This window comes from Pteropus alecto, unplaced genomic scaffold (genome assembly GCF_000325575.1).
Source record: "Pteropus alecto unplaced genomic scaffold, ASM32557v1 scaffold45, whole genome shotgun sequence".
NCBI classification, from domain to species: domain Eukaryota; kingdom Metazoa; phylum Chordata; class Mammalia; order Chiroptera; family Pteropodidae; genus Pteropus; species Pteropus alecto.
In genome coordinates, this window is record NW_006442491.1 from 37,349,265 (window position 1) to 37,368,122 (window position 18,858).

Here is an 18,858-nt window from a genome sequence, read left to right on the forward strand (position 1 = left end):
AAGGTCCAGAAAGGGACACCAGGTGACAGACAGTGCAGAGCACAGGTGACAGACAGTGCTTCTGACAAACGGCACCAGGTCGACTGGATACCGCATGGAAGGCATGACACCTGACTCCCACATCACGCCACACACAAACAGAAAAAGCCATTCCAGGCGGACCACAGACCCAAACGGGAAAGGTCGAATGGATCAAGTTTCAAAGAGACAACGCAGAAAAATCTCTTGGTAGCCCTGAGGGAGGCGAACGTTTCTTACACGGGACACGAAAAGCACTAACCAGAAAAGAAAAAACTGAAAGATCACGAACTACATTTAAATTAAGAATTGCTCATCAAAAGACATCGTTCAGAGAACCCTCATTTCCCAATCTATGAAATTGGGATAATAAGCGACTCACTCAGGAGCAATTGCTGAGAGCCGCTGTGATTTAATAACGTAAAGGCGCAGAATACAAATTTTCGAAAGTAAGACAGAATGGAAGGTGAGGAAAGAGCCTCAGGATCACCCACCCTCCACGGAAGGACGGTGTCGCCGGGGGCAGGTGGGACGGGAGGCCGGCGGAGTCAGAACGAGACCGCGAGCGTCTGTGCGTGGAAGGGAAGGGTGTGCGGTGGGCACGAAGGCGCGCATAGGAGACAGACGGCCTAGCTGATGGAGGGAGGGAGACAGAGGAGAGACAGGAGGGGAGAGCACTTTCAGATCCAGGTCGGGCGGGCGCACGTTGAAAGAGATGCCTCAGTTTCTGCTTTCTTCATGAAGAGAGTCAAGGTCAGCTGCATACTGAGCCCGGGGTAGGCTGCCGCCAGCACCAGGAGGAGTGACACCTGAACGGGGCAGGACAAGCCGCGCCCAAGTCCCGGAAGCACGGTGCAGTCAAAAATCAGAACCAGCGAGCAACGCTCCGTGATGCTCCTCCATCGCACGGCGGGCGCTACTCTCCTGAGCACCGCACGTGCAGGAAAGACACGAGTTGGCACTCCTAATTACTGAAACGCCACCGCAGTTCATCACCACAGCCCTCCTGCCTTTCCAGGTGGTCAGTCAAACAGTAATCAAGAATAACGGGAAATCCTAATACGATGATGCCATTCAGACGGAACCCCAGCATCCAGGAGAGAGCCCGTGTTCCATCTCACCCGTGAGTCCCCTCAGAGAGTAGCCACCTGTGTCCACTCCGACCAGACGCAACATCGCAACATGGCGTGAGGACGGGCTGGGCTTACCGGTTGAAGACGTTGTCGCTGAAAGCATACTTCTCCAGGCGAGTGAGGGGAGGCAGGTGGCCCTGGCCTGGAATGTCCAAGAACGCCGCTGCCCTCATGCTGTCGCAGTCTGGACCGCAGTCTTCAAACCCATCTGAGAGGGAAGACGGGAGAAGCACTGGTGAGTGCGCAGCTACTGTGACAAGTCACACCTGGGCAAAGATATGGCCTCGCAGCACACCTGCCCCTTGCCCGGCCATTTCCAGCTGCAGCCTGAGAACTGGAAACTTGACGATTCACCTAAAACAAAGTGAGCAGGTTTAGGACCCAGGTGAAGGGCGGTAAGACCGGAGTCCTGAAGAAAAGCTGAATGCCATCCTCCTAGTGCCGTAGCCCAAGGCGTGAGTCACCTCTAACCGACATGGACGGGGACACCGCCTGTACCAGGGCACTCACCCGTGAAGCAAGTGCGCAAAGCAGCTCACCCGTGAAGACGGCCATGGAGTCCTAGGCAAACAGGTAAACAAATAAACTGGACCCGGTAGGCAAGAATCGGACAGAAAGCCCGCCCACATCGTGTCCTGTCGGCAGCTTTACCCGCTCGGTGACATCCATTCCCATGAACCCACACCCCTGGCGACACACAAGCAGACCCGCCCCGTGGATGTCTAACGGGTTCCTCCAACTCATGCCAACTAAATATGAGGCGCTGGTTGCAGTGACCCTCCCTCCAAGCTCTTCCCTTCATCCCCGAGGGCAGGCACCCCCTCCAGCCAGTGTTGGGGGTGGCAGAGCCCACAGGCTCTGGAATGGAACTAACCCAACTACTACCTACCAGCTGTGTGACCAAAGAGACTTACCCGTCTACACTTTCGTGTTCTCCTGTGTAGGGCGGATATAAAACCACGCCTTTGCCCTGGCCGACCTTGACCCTGGCTGGCCCCTAGCCTTCGCGCAGCCATGCTTTGGGGCTGCGGACGCCTCCCTTGCGTCCCTGGCACGGAAACTGCTGGTACAAAAACACGGAGGCTGCCTCCCTGGCAGATGGGAAACCATGGCTGACGTGAGCCACACGACTGGCGAGAGTTTAAAATGACAGGTGACACGTCTGTGCCTAGGTGCCTACTTTTCTTTAAAACACTAACTACATTTTTTTCTCAACTAATCTTTTAGTCTAGTACGTAGAGCCTATTAAAATTTTACACTGTATGAATTACTCAGAATTTTAATAAAGAATTATACATTTGTAGAAAAACTATGTGACATAATCAAATGCGTTGAGTGCAGGATCCCTGCAGGGGGTGACTGGGCCACACTGGGCCACAGCTAGCTTGACCACAGTTGACCCGCTGTCACGACATCATGAGCCAGTCCCACACACTTCGGGCCAGGGGAAGCATGTCCGCTCCAGCCCACAGGTATTCAGAGCGCGCGGAGGACCCGGCCTGGGGTACACTTCAGACAGTAAAGGTGAAGCCGCCACTCCTACACGCCGGCGGTCACAGACCATGCTGGCGGTCACAGGCTCACGCCAGTGGTCACACACAGCTTTGCAACCTGGTGGTGTCCACAGACATACCTACTCAAAACTTTTCACACAGGATCAGGGGTTTCAAAAGTCCCTCTGAGGGTAAGAACTGCTGCTTTAAAGTAACAGAAAATGCCTAGGCACCCTTCAAAAAACTGTTTATCAGAGAACCAAAGAAATTACAGTTCCACGAAAGAATAATTGTTCCTGGAGAATATGAATGGTTCTACTACACTACATAAAACTACACTAACGACATGCAAGGAAATAAAAGCCGCACCCCACGCGATGCTGGATGACCACGAACCTCTGCTGGCTACGTCCCAAGAGGCGGGAGCTGCGCGCAGCCCCCTGCCCGGCAGCAGCTCACCGGATCCCCACAACCACCAGCCTGTCCCCACCTTTCTGATATGGAAACTGACACTGAGAAGCTGAGAACATTGCCCGAGGCCACGCGACTGAGCGCAGCCGTCAGAACTTGAACTCTGGCCAGACTCCAGACGTCGCACAAGGAAACCGCACGAGGACACCGAAATTTTAAGTTTTCAAAGAAGTTTTCAAAGAAATCCCGCCCACCTCCCTGTCTGCCTTCCCTCAGTTCTCCGGATGTACCCAAATCCTCCATCTCAGTGACTGTGCAGCGCTGATTCCGCCACCCGGGCACTCCCACTTCTTACCACCGCCCCCCACGTACCCCAGCACCGTCCCTCAGAGCCCTCCCCTGGCCCTCCGGGGAAGGCCTATCTTTGGTTACAGATTCTCCCGGGGCTGTGGGCCCTCTGCCCTGACACTGGTACCGGGTTTTGTGACCACTTTGTGTCAGTCTCCAGCCACTCTGCAAGCTCCGTGAAGGTGCTGTAACCCCCAGAACCCAGGACAGTACCTGACGAGTGTAGGTGCTCAATGGAAAGTAGTGAAATGAAGAAATGATATCACCAAAATACACGTAAATGAATGAAAACAAACACGAAAAAAAAGAACGTTATAATATAGAATCCTAAAGCAGCAGGAAGGAACCTTATAACGTGCTTCAATAAATTCTCTAATAGACAGGTGAACAGATGCACCCCCAGAGCCAGCAGCAGAATGGGGGTTCTCAGAACCTACAAGTTCTGCTTTCCAGCCCGGTGCTCTTTCAAGAGATATGCAAAAACCCTATGAAAATGAAGCCCGAGGGAGCAGCAAAGCTGAGGGCGTGGCTTACGGTCCCAAGGCAACCCACGGACGGAGAAGGCGGCTTCCGTTTGCAGCCCAGTCACAGTTTACACTGCCAGACGACCAGACCAAAATCAATGGGACCAGTTTCCAGGCACCAGACAGCAGGAGGAATAGGACTGAGACCCCTCAGAGAAGGGGCAGGAACAGTGAGAGGCCTAGGGCTTCGCTGTCAGGAGGGCATCCGGCTGCACAGAGGAAGCGCCAGGGGCCGGGGATGAGGGTCTGCAGGGGAGGGAGCGCAGAGCTCAGCCTAAAGGCCCTGGAAGTTGTAACTGAGCACCGATCTGTGCCCACCTTGAGAGTGAACGCCCGAGGCTGGGGGTCGAGGCTGGGGGTCGAGCCATGAGGACGGAGCCTCCAGGGCTCACATCCTGAGCTCACACACGATGAGGAGCGGTCTGTCCTCACCAGACACAGGAGGAGGGAGACCCTTCCATGCAGGGCACTTAGTTGCGGGACTAAACGGGTCTAGACTGAAGCCTTCTCTGGACCTGCCTAACAGAACTTCAAGCCAAGCTTCAAGGGAGCCAGCACAACCCAAGGAAGTTATCCAGACATAATAACAAAATCTCATATTATTGGGTTTATACAGTGTGCACAGTAAAATCTAACCATCCAAAAGTCTTAATGCCTCGCATCTAATCAAATGTTACCAAGCATGAAAGGAAGCCATATCACGTGACCAGAACCAGGAAAAATGAATAAACAGAAAAAGTCTGATAAATGTCAGATATGATGGAATTAATAGAAAATGATCTTTAAACAGCAATTTAAAGAATGCTCCACATATTCCAGAAAGACAGGATGATATTGAAGAGAGAAAAAGAAATATAAAAAAGCACCTATGCAGGCCGAAAAGGCACACTGTTAGTTCTCACTCGACTCTGCCCCGGGGAGCTACTGGCCTACAAACCTGGGTATCTTGCCTTCCAGGAAGATGTTCATCTCATCGTAACAAACAGGAAACTAATATCCTGACTTCCATTCTAACAGCAGTCCCCTTTTCCATCCTCATTATTACTTCCCCGACCGAGGGCGACGCACAGAGCGTCGCTGTGGACGACGTCTGAACGCCGGTTCCCGGGTTTCCAACAACTTAGGTGGAGCTGAGGAGAAGGAAACTCTCTCCCACCAAAACGAAGCAAAATGAAACAAAACAAACACCCACAGGAATTTAGATAAAATATTTTTAAATACAGGAAGGCAGGAAGGACATCCCCAGTGACGAAAAGCTAGAAATCAAAATAAGAGCAGTTAGCAGACGTTGACATCTTATGGTCAACATTTAAAACCTAGATACAGGCCTGAGGCACTGGATTTCTGACGTCCACGTGGCAATAAAAGATATGGGTAGTGAATCTGAAACCAAGCCCCCAATATAAGACAGCTGTGGGAAGGAGACTACAGTTAGGGGTGGTAGTGGGAGGAGGGGCAGTCCCTCTTAAAAAATCAAAACCACAGGCCTGTATGACCTGTGACTGCAGAGTCCAGATTTATACCACCTGCAAAATGCAGGAGCCCCACACTGAGCTATTGAGAGGGTCACTGTCCACACCTGTTCTGATTCCAAGCAGCCCAGGAGAAGCAAATGAGAAGATGCTCTAAAGAGACTTTCACAATCGAATAAGCATGGAACGTCATAAAACAATCCCTGCTGAAGATAAATAGGCAATAAAAAATTTTCAAACTATACATGGTTACAAATCATCAAGAGGAAGAGTTAGCAGACACAACAAACAAGAATTTGCAACCCCAGATTAGAAATATTAGAAAAATGTGAAACGGACTATCAAATAATTATGCACAGAATGTGTAGGATTAAAAAAAAAGAGAGATATAATGAAAAAAGCGAAGACTAAGAGATGGGAGGAGCCGGCACATTTGAGAAAGAACCAAGTAGAAATGAAAAATAAAGACAATGTAATTAAAAATTCGGTAGCTGGCTTACAAAGCAGTTTAGACACAGCTCAAGAGAGAGTTAGTGAGCTGGAAGATTGGTCTGACAAATCACCCAGAACACTGCACAGAAAAACAAAGAGCTGGAAAACACAGAACAGCAATTAAAGCACTTGAACAGAATGCTGAGGTCTAAAATAAATCCAATAGGAATTACAGGAGGGATCAGTGAAAACAGGAAGAGGCAATATTCAAAGAGATAACAGCTAACAATTTTCCAAAATGAAAAAAACATGAACATTCAATTTGAACTGAAAGATTAATAACAAATCCATACTTAGATTGTAGAACAGCAATGACAAAAAAAAGTATCTAAAGAAAACAGAAAAATTAAAGATTAAATCCCAGATCTCTTACTTAAAAGACATTAGAGGCACAACATATGATCGCTAGGCGTGTGGGACCTTGAGACAAAATACCTGATTCTGAAATCCAGCTGGGCCTCTTATAAGGTAACTGGCTAAATCTCAGCTCTCTGATTCTGTTTCCTCACCCTAAAATGGATACCTACCTCCGATTACTGCTATAGTGTAGACTGACATCAGATAGTCACACGAATAGATACAGCATCTGACACACATAAACACTTTGAAAATATCAGCTGCCAGTATTCTTGTTAAATCACTGGGAAGGGTAGGGAAGTGGCTCCCAGAAAGAAAACCTTCAGAGAGGGGTCGCCTCTATATTAAACTTGGCCCAAACTCTGGCTTAACCCCTAAACCACGCGTTTGTACGGCCAACTCCACAGCATAGCTATGGCTAAGAGAACCAGACTAAGATTTGGCATGCTATCCAACACAGGAGAGACGGAGGTAAACTGCTCACAGTCAACTGCTGAGATCCAAAGACGATCATCTTGACAGCAGCAGAGGAAAAGTCACTACAAACAAGGAATGATGAGTCGAACCTCCAACTTCTCACCAGAAGCGATGGAGGCAGAAGACCTTGGAATCACATCAAAGGACTGAAAGAAAAAACTGTCAATCCACAACTTGATAAAGTGAAATATTCTCCAGGAATGAGGATAAAATACATTGTCAGATGAAAAGAAAAAACAAGGAATTTATTTTTAACAAACCCTTTTAAACACAGCCGGCCCACTGTAAGAAATGCCAAAAGCAGCCCTGCAGGCTGAAGAGGAATGATACCATTTGGAAACATTCTTCAAACGGAATCAGGAGACTGGAAATGGCAAATATGTAGATAAATTTTTAAAGCTATTTTTCCTTTTAATTTCCTTAAAATATGTACGATGATTTAAAGCAATACAAAGCAAAAATTATAACTTCGTACTGTGGGATTTATAACATATGCAGATGTGCTATGCAATGAACACGATAACACAAGGTAGGAGGGTAATAAATGGAACTATACAGTTGTCAGGTTTCAACGTTTTACATAAAGTGGTACATTATTAACTCTAAGTGGACTGTTTCTGTCTCCACGGCTCAACTTGGAGGCCCTTTAAACACTGGGACTGTGTCATATAAAGCCGGGAACACAACACACACTTAATAAATATTGGTTTCTATAGAAATCAGTCTCCTGAGACTCTGATTACCAGGATTCAATTCATGAGAGAACAGCAGCCCCTGAGAAGGCTGAGAACACCTAGTTTCCACAAAACCAGATACGAGGTACAGCAACCAGCCTGAAGCTACCCGGAGCTGCCCCCACAAGAGTTAAAAGCAACCGAGACACTAATTAATTCATTTTTGCTTGCAAAAATGAGAGCTCTTAAAAGCGAGAACACAGGCCAAATGCTAAAAAAAATAAACGATTTCTAACATTCAATATATAGCACATGACTTAATCAAAAATATTTAATCATCTTAACATAGTGGACTTAAACTTTGGTAATTCAAATTCTGTATGTAAGGAGGGGGAAGAGAGCAAAGAGATGTAAAATTCATCTAAGTAGTATGAAATCTGAATTCCAGGGATTTCTGTTGTTTTAAGAAATGGAGCTACAGTTGCAATTCCACCCAGAATAAGAAGCAGGGGCTCTAACCAGTACCTCTTGGGAGGGCTGCACAGTTAACAGCTGGCCGGTGGCTGTTCGGAGCCAAATGGACTTGGCCTCCTCTACACCACGGGTTGGGTCCACACTGTCTGACCCCAGCCGGCCAGGCTGCAAACTCACATCCGGTCACCGGGCCTCAGAACACGGGCAGCTTGGGACAGCACATCCCCAAGTGTGACGCGTGGAAGGTACACTTACTGTTACTCAGTCACACAGTGGGAAAGTTATTCCCGTCTCAAGTCTCCGATTAAATCAAGGTCTCCTCCTGGTGCCAGTGTGTCCTCAACGCCTTCCCTAAACTGATTAATCTTCCTTTTCAATACAGAGCAGGTCTCAGGTTCAGAGTCTTCTGCGAACAATGGTGTGTATCTAGATCTTCATGTTAGTTTATCTTTGTCTAATGATGTTTTAGTGACATTTCATGTCCAGTAACTGATGCAAGTTTTCTAAAATGTGTTTAAGTAAAAAAAAAAAAGTTGATATAAAGAAAAACACAGGTGGTATATAGATATAGTAAAAATAAGAAAAGAAGAACGCGGTGGCTGACTTTCGAAAAATGCCGGACGGGGGTCATCCCAGAACAGTGTCCCCTGTCACGACACCGCATTCGCATGCAAACAGTAGCAAGCACAGAAAGCAATTGTTTTTAGCATGGAGGTTAACAACTTCTCTTGCATGAATCACCATCCCAGCCCCTTTCAAGATTAGAAAACTCTACCTGAGTCGATGTTAATAAGGTTACCTGTGAGATTATTACTATTTACCTGTAAACGGTGTGTGAGATTTTCTGAACCGCGCCATGAAAGGACCCGTTTACTACCATGTACACGCAATCAGGATTGGGACCCCTTTCCCCGAGGGAGTGAAAACAGCCAGTGTTACCTTCTGGTCAGCTGCGAGGGCATTATGACCAGGTATTGTGCTTATCGACCTCTTTCCATGATGTTTTGATGCTTTTTTTTTTTTTCCTAAGTCTTCAGAGACGGACTCAATCGATCAACTCTGATGAACTATATAACGGAACAGGATTTCTCAACCTCCGCACCTCTGGCATGCTCGTTCTGCTGTGGAAGCTGTTCCTCGCAGGACATTCACTAGATGCCAAGAGCACCCTCTCCCTAAGTTGTGACGATCAAAAATGTCTCCAGACACTGTCACATGTCCCTAGTTGAGCACTGCTACAAAAGAGAAATGCCAAGTGGCTTACCTGAGGAAGCCCTGGCGAGCGGGCAGTCCCATAAACGGAGGGGTCTCAGGTCACAGGAAGGATCAGGCCCACTGCTCCCTGCCCCTTCCCTGCTCTCTCCTCCGGTCGCGAAGCTCCTTGCTACCTCCAAACAGTCATCTCCCAGCTAAGGACTGTCACACTGCATGGTGGCTCCTCTGCCTAGAACCCACCTCCCAAGACTCCTCTTTAAAACCTTTGCACACTCCTTCTCCCAGGGAGATCCTCCCTGACCTCCTTGCTTTGAAACTGCAAGCCCCCCACCTCCTTCCCGATTACTTTGGTTTTCCCAGAGAACTTGTTACCTTCTAACACACAGAACATTTACTTTCTGTGTTTACTGTTTATCAGCTGGTCCACTCCCCCACCTCCACCCCGCAACTGCACCCAGGGTGAAAACCTGTAACCGACTCATTGCTATGCCTGGCACACACCAGGCATGCAATAAAAGTTGCTGAATGAATGAATGAATGAATGGTGAAGATCTGCCAACCTAGCTTGCTGTGCCTCCTGACAGTGGCAGTAGCACATAAAATGACTCCTGTTCTCAAAAAGAATTTTCTAGAATTTATATTTCTAGCCACTGCTCAGAGAGCATGTCGTCTGGTGACTGTCCACAAGAACAAGGTCAATTACTCTGAGACCCGGTAAGTCCAGGTCATGCGGAAGCTTCAGGAACCTTAAGCATTCGAGTTAGACATGAACTATGAAGTGGCACATAAATAATTCCTTGTTCAAACGTTTTGTTATTTTCTCACTTTAAAAAAAAAAAGTTACCTACTCCATTCACAAAAGCTTAATATCATGCAGAAAAGCAAAGCCTTCTTAAGAAAATAGTTTCCGATGATACCAGCCCAACTTCTTGGCTCAATTTAAAATACAAGACAATACATACTGATAGTGACCAACCTCATTTGCTTTCTGCACTGCGATGAACTTGTGAGCAGCAGCAGCTTTCTAAGGCTGTGCCACATAACAGGTTCATTGGCAAGTTTACACGGGACATCACTGACCCTTTATTGAAAATGATTAATCATTTAAAGATAACAAATAACAAAGACCAGCAGGAGAAGGGCTTGGAAGAACTGCTAGTTTGATTCACAGGGGTGGGTGACCTCGCCCATCATGCCTTATGCTCAGCACCCTGTCCCTTGCTGCATGCCCACATGCCACCACGTATCCCTGAACTTCATGGCCAATGTCCTAGCAGCTCTGCTGCATCACACTCAGCAGTTGTGGCTGCTACCTGCCCTCCAGAGGGACAGTCCAAGTTTAAAAACCCAGCTAACTAGCTAAGAGGTAGACAGCTCGCTTCCACCAACTGACCCAAAGCACAGTGTTTCTGAAGCAGGAGCCCTGGGCTTACAACCAAAGACAAGACTAAATCTTCTTCAGCAAGGTCCTGATCAGCTTGCAAAGAACAATCTATTATCCTTTGACCCTGATGCGAGGTGACTAAGGGGGGAAAAAAAAGGACTGTTTCCTAATTAAAATTCCCACTAGAACGACATATTTCTAGAACCTACAACTTGAGGAAAAAAGGATTTACTCTCCTCTAGGCTAACTACTCAAGGGTCATCTACCAAAAATATTGAACACTGACAGTATATTAATCATTTAAAACAGGCTGGGGCATAAAATAAACTGGATGAGGATGCTCTAGTGAAAACACACGACGGACCCATGAACATTTGCCTGTGTGTCAATGTTTTTCATAAAACACCAATCTGTCTTAAAACGGGCTAAGTACAAACTCGAGTTTTAAGCATAATGTTAAGCAAATGTGTTTACAGGTTCAAAGTACAGTTAGACACAATCTAACAAAAAGAAAGAAAAACAGTCATACAGGTCACTTGCACCACGAAAAGGACCAAAAGCACAAAAGCAGAAGGCATGTTAACAGCAAACCCGCCTCCAGCATACTCCTTCCTGCACAGTTAACTTCCGGTGACGACAGAGTACCGCTGACTCGGAGACAAAGCCAGGGTCCCCAGACTCCGAGAGCTCCCAGGGGAACCAAGATCATCATACGTACGACGCTCCGGTGCCCGGGGACACAGGACACAGGTATAAAGGAGCCAGGAGGAAACCAGCTCTGCCTGGAAGACGGAGGGACAGGAGATGCCTCCCCAGGATGGAAGTGACCTTTGAGTTGGGTCCTGAAGATCAAGTAAGAATCCGCCACCTGGGCAGAGAGGGGATCTGGAATAGGGAAAAAGAATATTCCAGAAGAAGGGAAGAGCATCGGTGTTGGTTGCCTTCAGTGGTTCAAGACAGAGATTTCCTCTGAAGCCACCAAGCCCCGGCTGAGCAGCCTCGCTAGAACTGGTCTTAAGTTGAAATGTGAGAAAAAATAAACCCAATAAAACATACCCAGTGAGATAATAAAACATACCCAGTGGGAAACCTTTACTGGCCCAGACACGTGGACATGCACAGAGGTAGAGATGGAGGCAGAATGTTACGGCACGTCTATTCTGGCAAACATTTTCATTAAGAATCCGTTTTCTAGGCGTTCCCCGATATTTACGATTCTCCATTCAACATGTCCTCCTGTCACCATAACTCCATGTGAAATATGCCACCCTGGGCCAGCCCAGTTATCCATGCGATCCAATATTGTCTCTGACTCAGCACTAGGTGACATCGGTTGGGAGAATAGGACAGATGGGGCCAACTCTGTCTGTGTGTCTCAGAATGTTGGAAGATTGCTCCTTGGTGGCCAAGAAGTTGTTTAGCCTCATTTGCCAAATTTGTACTTAAAAAAAAAAAAAAAAACCAGAAAAATGTATTAATGTAGAACTTATATAATTGATAACTTTTTAGAGCTTCTCATTAGCCACTCTTCAATGAACAATAACTAAGCCTTTGTATGGCTTTAAATGATTTGGGCAGGGGGGGGACTAGAATAAACCATCCATTAATGTGTTATTTAAAGTGGTTTCATTCTTCTTGCCAACGGGCTTATGAATACTAATGCGGATTCCTAAATTGGGATTATTTCTAATAGCTAGACTAGACAAACCTGACCCATCTAAAACATAAACGACACTCCTGATTCTTCATCGTCTTTTGTGGGGAAATGGACCCCCACTGCAGATCCCTGTTGACTTAACTAGATTTCAACCGCATGTTGTACGGGCAAACTTCCCTACATAAATGACATTCTCCAACAAGTCCCATGCTGATTTATTAGCTCTCGTGTGAGTGGATCTGTCCAGTGCATAATGCTTCATTCTGCAAACCTCTGAAGGCCACTGATGGCTCTTACCAGCGCTACGCAACGGGCTGGCTGAAGAGACAGCTGATTCACGAGCAGCCATCCTTCCCACGCCACACACACACACACACACACACACACACACACACACACACACACGGCAATTCCCCTTTGATCTGCGGCTTCCGAACCTGTCATTATTTATGACTCTGACTTTCACACACTGATGGTCAATGGGAAACACTTACTCAGGTTACCTGATAGGAAGGAACTCTGCAGCTCAGAGCACTTTGTGTTCCACTTTGATATTACATATGTCAGTTTTCCTGCCAACTCACCCAGTTGGGAACAGAGTTGGGAGAGGTGGGGGTGAGGGTGCTACAGTCTACACTGTATTAATGAATGGAATAATATTACTTAAAAATGTGACGACGTCTCTGATTAGACGTGAGGCAGATTCAAAAAAAAAAAGGCGGCTGCAAAACAAAACAATAACCTCTGGGGTGACTCAACCTCTGGGTTAAGACGAAGTGGTGTTCTGAAGGCCTCTATTTTCCTACTGTCCAATATTTGAAATACTCAAGCAACGCTGACCAAAGTCAAGTCACTTCTCCACTGACCACCTGACCCACCCGCGAGCAAGGCGGCCCTTCTCCTCCTGGAAAGCAGCAAACTGCTTCCCGGATGCAGAGAGTTCTCCTCCTGTCTTATACGACCTAAGACAGAAACCCCAGCAACTCATCTGAGGACTCCCTCCGTCCCCTCAGGTCAAGTCTAAACACAGTGGCTGGTAAGGCAGGCTCCTCACCAATGGCCCTGAAGCCCTCCTCCCCAGCCTCAGCCCACTCCCCCCTTCCCAGACATCCCCGTTCCCCAGTCTCAGACCTTCTTGGTAAGACTCTCTCTGCATACCTAAGTTCCTCTGCCTGGAATACCTACCCACCACCTTCCCTGGCTGACCCAACTCCAAGGACGCCCCTCCTCCTAGTCCTGGCAGATGAAGTCGCTGTCTTCTCAGCATCCAGCACTTTGCTCACTCTCCTGCCTGAGCCCCCTGCGGGCACCCTCTATGTGGGAGCATCTCTGGGGCAGAGCCGAGCCCCACTCATCCCTCTATCCCCTGCCCCTCCTGGAGGCTGGCACCTTGGAGGACCTGAAGAAACATCTGTTGCATGGATGACCGACTTTCCACACGGAAAGCAACCGCTTGCCCTCATCTCTTTTTTTCTTCCATCAGGGAGGGTTAAGACTAAGTGGTGTTTTGAAGGTCCAAACCACTTTCTCTTTCATTAGCTGGCTTTTGTTGCAAATTTTGTTTAAAAGATCTTAATTTGTGATGGAAAAGCCATTTCGAACTCTTTTTAAACAGACGGTTTCAGGGAATCTCTGATCCTCCGTTTGTCTGGCAGGAAACGGAAAATACAGAGCAACAAAAGTGAAATGCATCATGATCATCGGAGGGAAGCAAAGCTGATTCTGCTTCCGCCACTCTGACTCGTCTGTTCCTCTCCGCCCTCGCCCATTTGGGAGGAAATAGGTCCATGTTTTTATCCCCTATGCACTGACAGGAAAAAAGAGACCTGACCTTTGAGCAACCGGTCAAGGGTCATTCGACAAAGCAGAGGCTGTGCTAGCTCTTCAAAACTCAGCTCTTCAAAACACACCGGGTAGGAAAGACAGCCTATCAGGTTGGCTCAGCTAACTGACAGACGCATGGGTTCTGATAGAATGAAAACAGCGTAATTTAGAACAGGGGATGGCAAACTACGCCCTGCAGGCCAAATCCAGCCCACTGCCTGTGTTTGTCAATGAAGTTTTATTAGGAACAGCCATGCCCATTCATTTCAGTTATGTCTGTGGGTGCTTCCAGGCTGTAATGGCTTGAGTGGTTGCATCAGAACTTTTGGCTCGCAAAGCTTAAAATATTCATTATCTCGCCCTTTATAGAAAAAAAAAAATTTGCCCACCTCCGATCCAGAAAATGGTCTGGTGTCTGGGTTTTGTTCTACTTCTCAGGATTAATAAGATTAACATACTCAAGTTCCTATTCAAACTACTCCACTTAACAGAGAGGTCCTTATTTTTTTTTTTTTTAATTGATGATCTTTGAAGTTTGTATGAGAGGAAAAGTTCAACGGTTTGGATCTGGGCTCAAATTAATATAGTTTCTCTGCTTTGGGGGACACAGCTTGGTTGTGGCCCTTGAGCTGAATACTTTTACAAACCCGGAAGCAAGCAGGCAGGTGACATGGAGTGCTTTCTGCTCTGGAGGATGTCTTTTACTCAAGCTCAAAGACACGCTGCTCCTTCCAAAACTGAGAGTCAAAGGGTCTATCTATATTCCTCTGACTCAGCTAGTCCTATTTTCAGCAGAGGTTCAGATACTGTTTGTTCGCACCTAGCTTTTCTCATCAATAGAAGCATGCCCTTTTCCAACTTCTTTCTTCTTAAATATTTCTTAAAAACTAAACACTTGAAAAGAAACACAGTGTTCCCCAAATACTAATACGTTCTATGAGTTAGTTTTTTGAAGCTAAATGCATCTGACAATAACTTTGCAGCCAACTTCGGAAGAGAAAAACGGCTTTCCAACTCACTGTGCAGATGTTCAATCATATATATGAGCCTTTCATATCATTTTTTAAAACTTTGTATTATGGAAATTTTCAAACGTATGCAAAAATAGAACAGTATAATAAACCCCCACGTCCCCAGCAACTAGCTTCAACAAGTATCAATATTCTGTTTTTCCCTATGTATCCTTCTTCCCAGCTTTTTGTTGCAGTATTTAAAAGCAGACCTCACACATTAAATCGCTTCTTCCATAAATGCTTGTTTATTTCTGTTAGCTAAGACCCTTGCCCTTGACAAAACTGTGACACCGCTATTACACCTGACAAAATTAATAATAATTCTTAATATAATCTGATGCCCAGGCTAAGTTGTTTTCCCCAACTGTCTCAATAATGTCTTTTTATAGCTGCTTTGTTCAAGTAGGGATCCGAATGTGCCCACATACTACATTTTGTCGCGAGGTCTCTTAGGCCTCTTTATATCCACAATAGAGTCCTCTCGTTTTTTTTCTCACTCACACTTAAATTCTAACTGGCCACGCCACCCTTATCGAGAGTAACACCTCTTCGGCCCCCACAGGCTATTGACAGGCCTTTAAGCCCCCCGAGGCACAGACTCACACGCAGTCCGCAGCCAGGACCACAGGCTAGCCTATCACACATTCCCTGCTCTCCAGAGAAGGAACTTAGATCGCTTCAGCAGCTAATGCTCTAAAATTAAATCTTTTCTGTGTTGCGATGGCCCGAAGACTCAGAATGATTTAAAAAGACAAAGCACCCATTCATTATGGCTTCTTTCTGAAGTTAGCTGAATTTAATCAAGAATCTCAAAGTAAATCAGTAAAACAGGCCTTCTCATCCATTATCGTCACCAGTAACACTAATTGAACACCGAGATCATGCAGGGCACTGGGTTATAAAAAGGATGACCTGTGTCCCTGCCCAAAGTAACTTATAGCCTAAATGGAGAGGCTATTGCATCATTTAGACAAAAACACCCAAAGACGACTCCAGGCCTAGAACCACCCAAACCAATATCCGTGCCTGTGCCATTAGGTTGGGAATATCTGTGAGGCCTCTGTGGTAGAATAAGACCAAGGGTCAGAAGAAACAGAGTTTATGACTGCTAGTTCTATCATTTATGAGTTGTGCCACACTGAATAAGTTCCTTACCTCTCTGATTCTCAGTTTTATCACCTGTGAAATAGAAATAACCCCCACCCTCAGAGTAGCAGGTCTTAACACTGAAGTGGAAAATCGTATATGAAAGCCTACCAATAAGGAGGATTAAAATAATAATAAAACCACTGAATATCATACTATGCCAGGCACTGGGCTAAAATGTTTTATGTATACTCTTTCACTCAATCCTGATACCACTCCTATAGGGCATCTCCCATCCTCATGTCATTTTCCAGATGAAGAAAATGAACAGAGTGAGTTAATTATCTGCCCAAGCTAACACAACTAAAGGCAGGAGGTGGGTCACAGGACCTCAGGGTTCTTGCTGTTAATTATGGCAAGATAATGCCTCCCAGAGACCACCACTGTAGGGTGTAATGGTGGGAATCAGGGCAGCCTAAGTTGTTGGGGGGTAAGATTATGGCTATTATGGCTATAACATCAATTATATTGTAAAGTCACAGGTACAGCACCCCATAGCCCACACCCTGCTCAAAGAGGAGCCCCAGGGGGCTCCCAGAGTTGCCCTACCCAAAGCGTGGGGATGTTCAGAGTCTCAATAGTGGTTTCCTTCCTTAATGGGGCAAGTCTTCGGCTGTCTGCTAGAGTGTTTAAGACTTTTATTAAAAGTCTCAATCACTCAATATTTGTTCAAACAGGGCCAAAGTAAAATTATGTTTTCCTATATAATTTCTTCCTCTTTGTACATAAATATAATAAAAACAAGACTAAAAGAAGCTAGTCTCCAGGGAAGAGGATCAATCGCCTGCAGCCACCATGTTTTGAGAAGCCCAACCTAGCTAAGTGGAACAGGCACCTGGAGAACAGAGGCCACAGCCAAGAGCCCGGCAGGTCTCCTGGCCCACGGCCATGGGAGTGAAGCCATTTTGAACCTTCTCACCTGCAACTACCAACATGTGAAGCTTCTGTATCACCCATTCGACTCACAGAATTGTCAGAAATAATAAAACGATGTAAGTTTAAGCTGCCGTGTTTGTTTAAGCCACTTTGGCGTGGTTTGGTAGATAATCGAAGCAGCCAGAAATCAGCTTTCTCAGCCAGAACAAACATCAAAGCTGTGAGAAGTATGTCAATGGCAGCTCACTGCTGTTTATGAATAGAAAGGCTACAGTCCTTCCATTCGAGGATGCTCATTGGCTGAAACATCTAGCTCTATAAACCCAGGCCTACACTGTACCTGGCTAAACAGTGTTAAATAAATAAATAACTTTACCATTAATAACAATAATAATGGCAGCTAATATTTACTGAGTGTTTCTTCTATACAAGGCTTCATGCTAAACATTTTATTAATCTAACCTTCACAAAATCCTTTTGAGGCGGACCGCTATTATGCCCTTTACAGATGAGGCCACTGAGACTCAGGGTGGTACAATGACTTGGCCAGGATCACACAGCCCATAAAGAGTGGCACAGGACTTCTCCCTCTGGCCATCTGACTCCAGAACCCGGGCTCCTAACCGTTGGCTTTAGTGCCCCTTCAAGTGTCCTTCTACTTCTATAAAGTTGCCTCCCTCCAAGAGATAATGTGTGCAAAGAGTTTAAAACTATGCCTGACCTATGGTAAGTTTTCAATAAACACCAACTATTATTAGTAGGAAACCTGCAGATGGGGAAGGGAAGAGCATTGTGAGACTTGAATTAATGTCAGCTATTTTGGTAATTTGAACAGGCCTCCTTCACCAGCAAGCAGCCTGGAATTTGGTCATTTTCTGCTTACAAATCTGCTGTCTCCTGGATGGTGAGCTCCTAGAGAGAGCTATCCCTGATTCTGATTCATCTGTGCAGTCCAGGACTCCGCACATGGCCTGGCCAGAACAAGCAGGTGCTCAAGAAACGTTCACTGAACGGAAAAGAAATGCTTCGTTCACCACGAACTTGGATTTCCAGGACGCCACCTCCCTCCTCCATCGGTCCTTAAAGTGATTCCAAAGAACAGGAGAGGGCAGGTAGGGACCCATTTGAAAATTGTGGGCACCAATGAGCAACTTGGGATAAGAAGTAGAGTTGGGCTTGTAGCCAGGATACTCGAGAAGTCTGTGCAACTCTCTGGCCAGCCACAGAGAGCGGAACCTCCCCGACTCCCCGGCATCGGAAAAGTCCCAGGGAAAAAGTAAAGACCCTGGGTGGAAGCCCTCACCCCACCCCAAGGTGGCCGCTCCTCTCCCGCCCCTCCAGGGCCGCCGCGGGAGGAGGAGGAGGAGGAAGAAAAAGAAAGTGACAGGAAGTCAGTCGGAAGTTTCCCAACAACAAAAACTCCCCCCATGGGAGGGCTCCCGGTCCTTGGCCGCCCCGCCCAGCGAGGAGGGACCGCCACAAGTGAATCAGGACAGTTGGGGGGCCCGCTCCTACGGTCCCAACATGGAGGGCCTGGCCTCCAGCACTCCTCCGCGTTCCATACACCCCGAATTCTGTGAAAAGCTCCCAGGGAGGGGAGGGGGCGCCCCAACTGTTACTTACAATCGTCTAAGTCATCCTGCAAGTCCACAAAGTACAGGGGGATCTCTAGAAACCAAGAGACACAAGGAGTTACGAGGGGGCTGTGACAGTTGGGCTCAAGGACGGGCGGGGAGGGGTCCCCGGGCCTTGCTGGGTGCTCGGGACTAAGGAGGAAGGGGCCGCTCCAGCGCCCCCAGAGCCCGGCCCCACTTACCCGCCATCTTGGGATGGGCCTGGAGGCGGGGCCGGCGGCACGGGGCGGGGCCTA

General features: G+C 47.0%; 1 protein-coding gene across 1 annotated transcript in view; it reads right to left on the reverse strand.

Annotated features, from left to right (window-relative positions):
- Nucleotides 1-18,834, reverse strand: part of LOC102882836 (serine/threonine-protein phosphatase 4 regulatory subunit 1-like) — a 63,822-nt gene extending 44,988 nt beyond the window's left edge. Inside the window, 3 exon segments of the mRNA XM_015597221.2 lie at nt 1,227-1,359; nt 18,612-18,656; nt 18,805-18,834. Coding sequence (XP_015452707.1) covers nt 1,227-1,359; nt 18,612-18,656; nt 18,805-18,811 — 185 coding nt within the window. The 5' untranslated portion in view covers nt 18,812-18,834.
- Nucleotides 18,835-18,858: the final 24 nt, after the last annotated feature.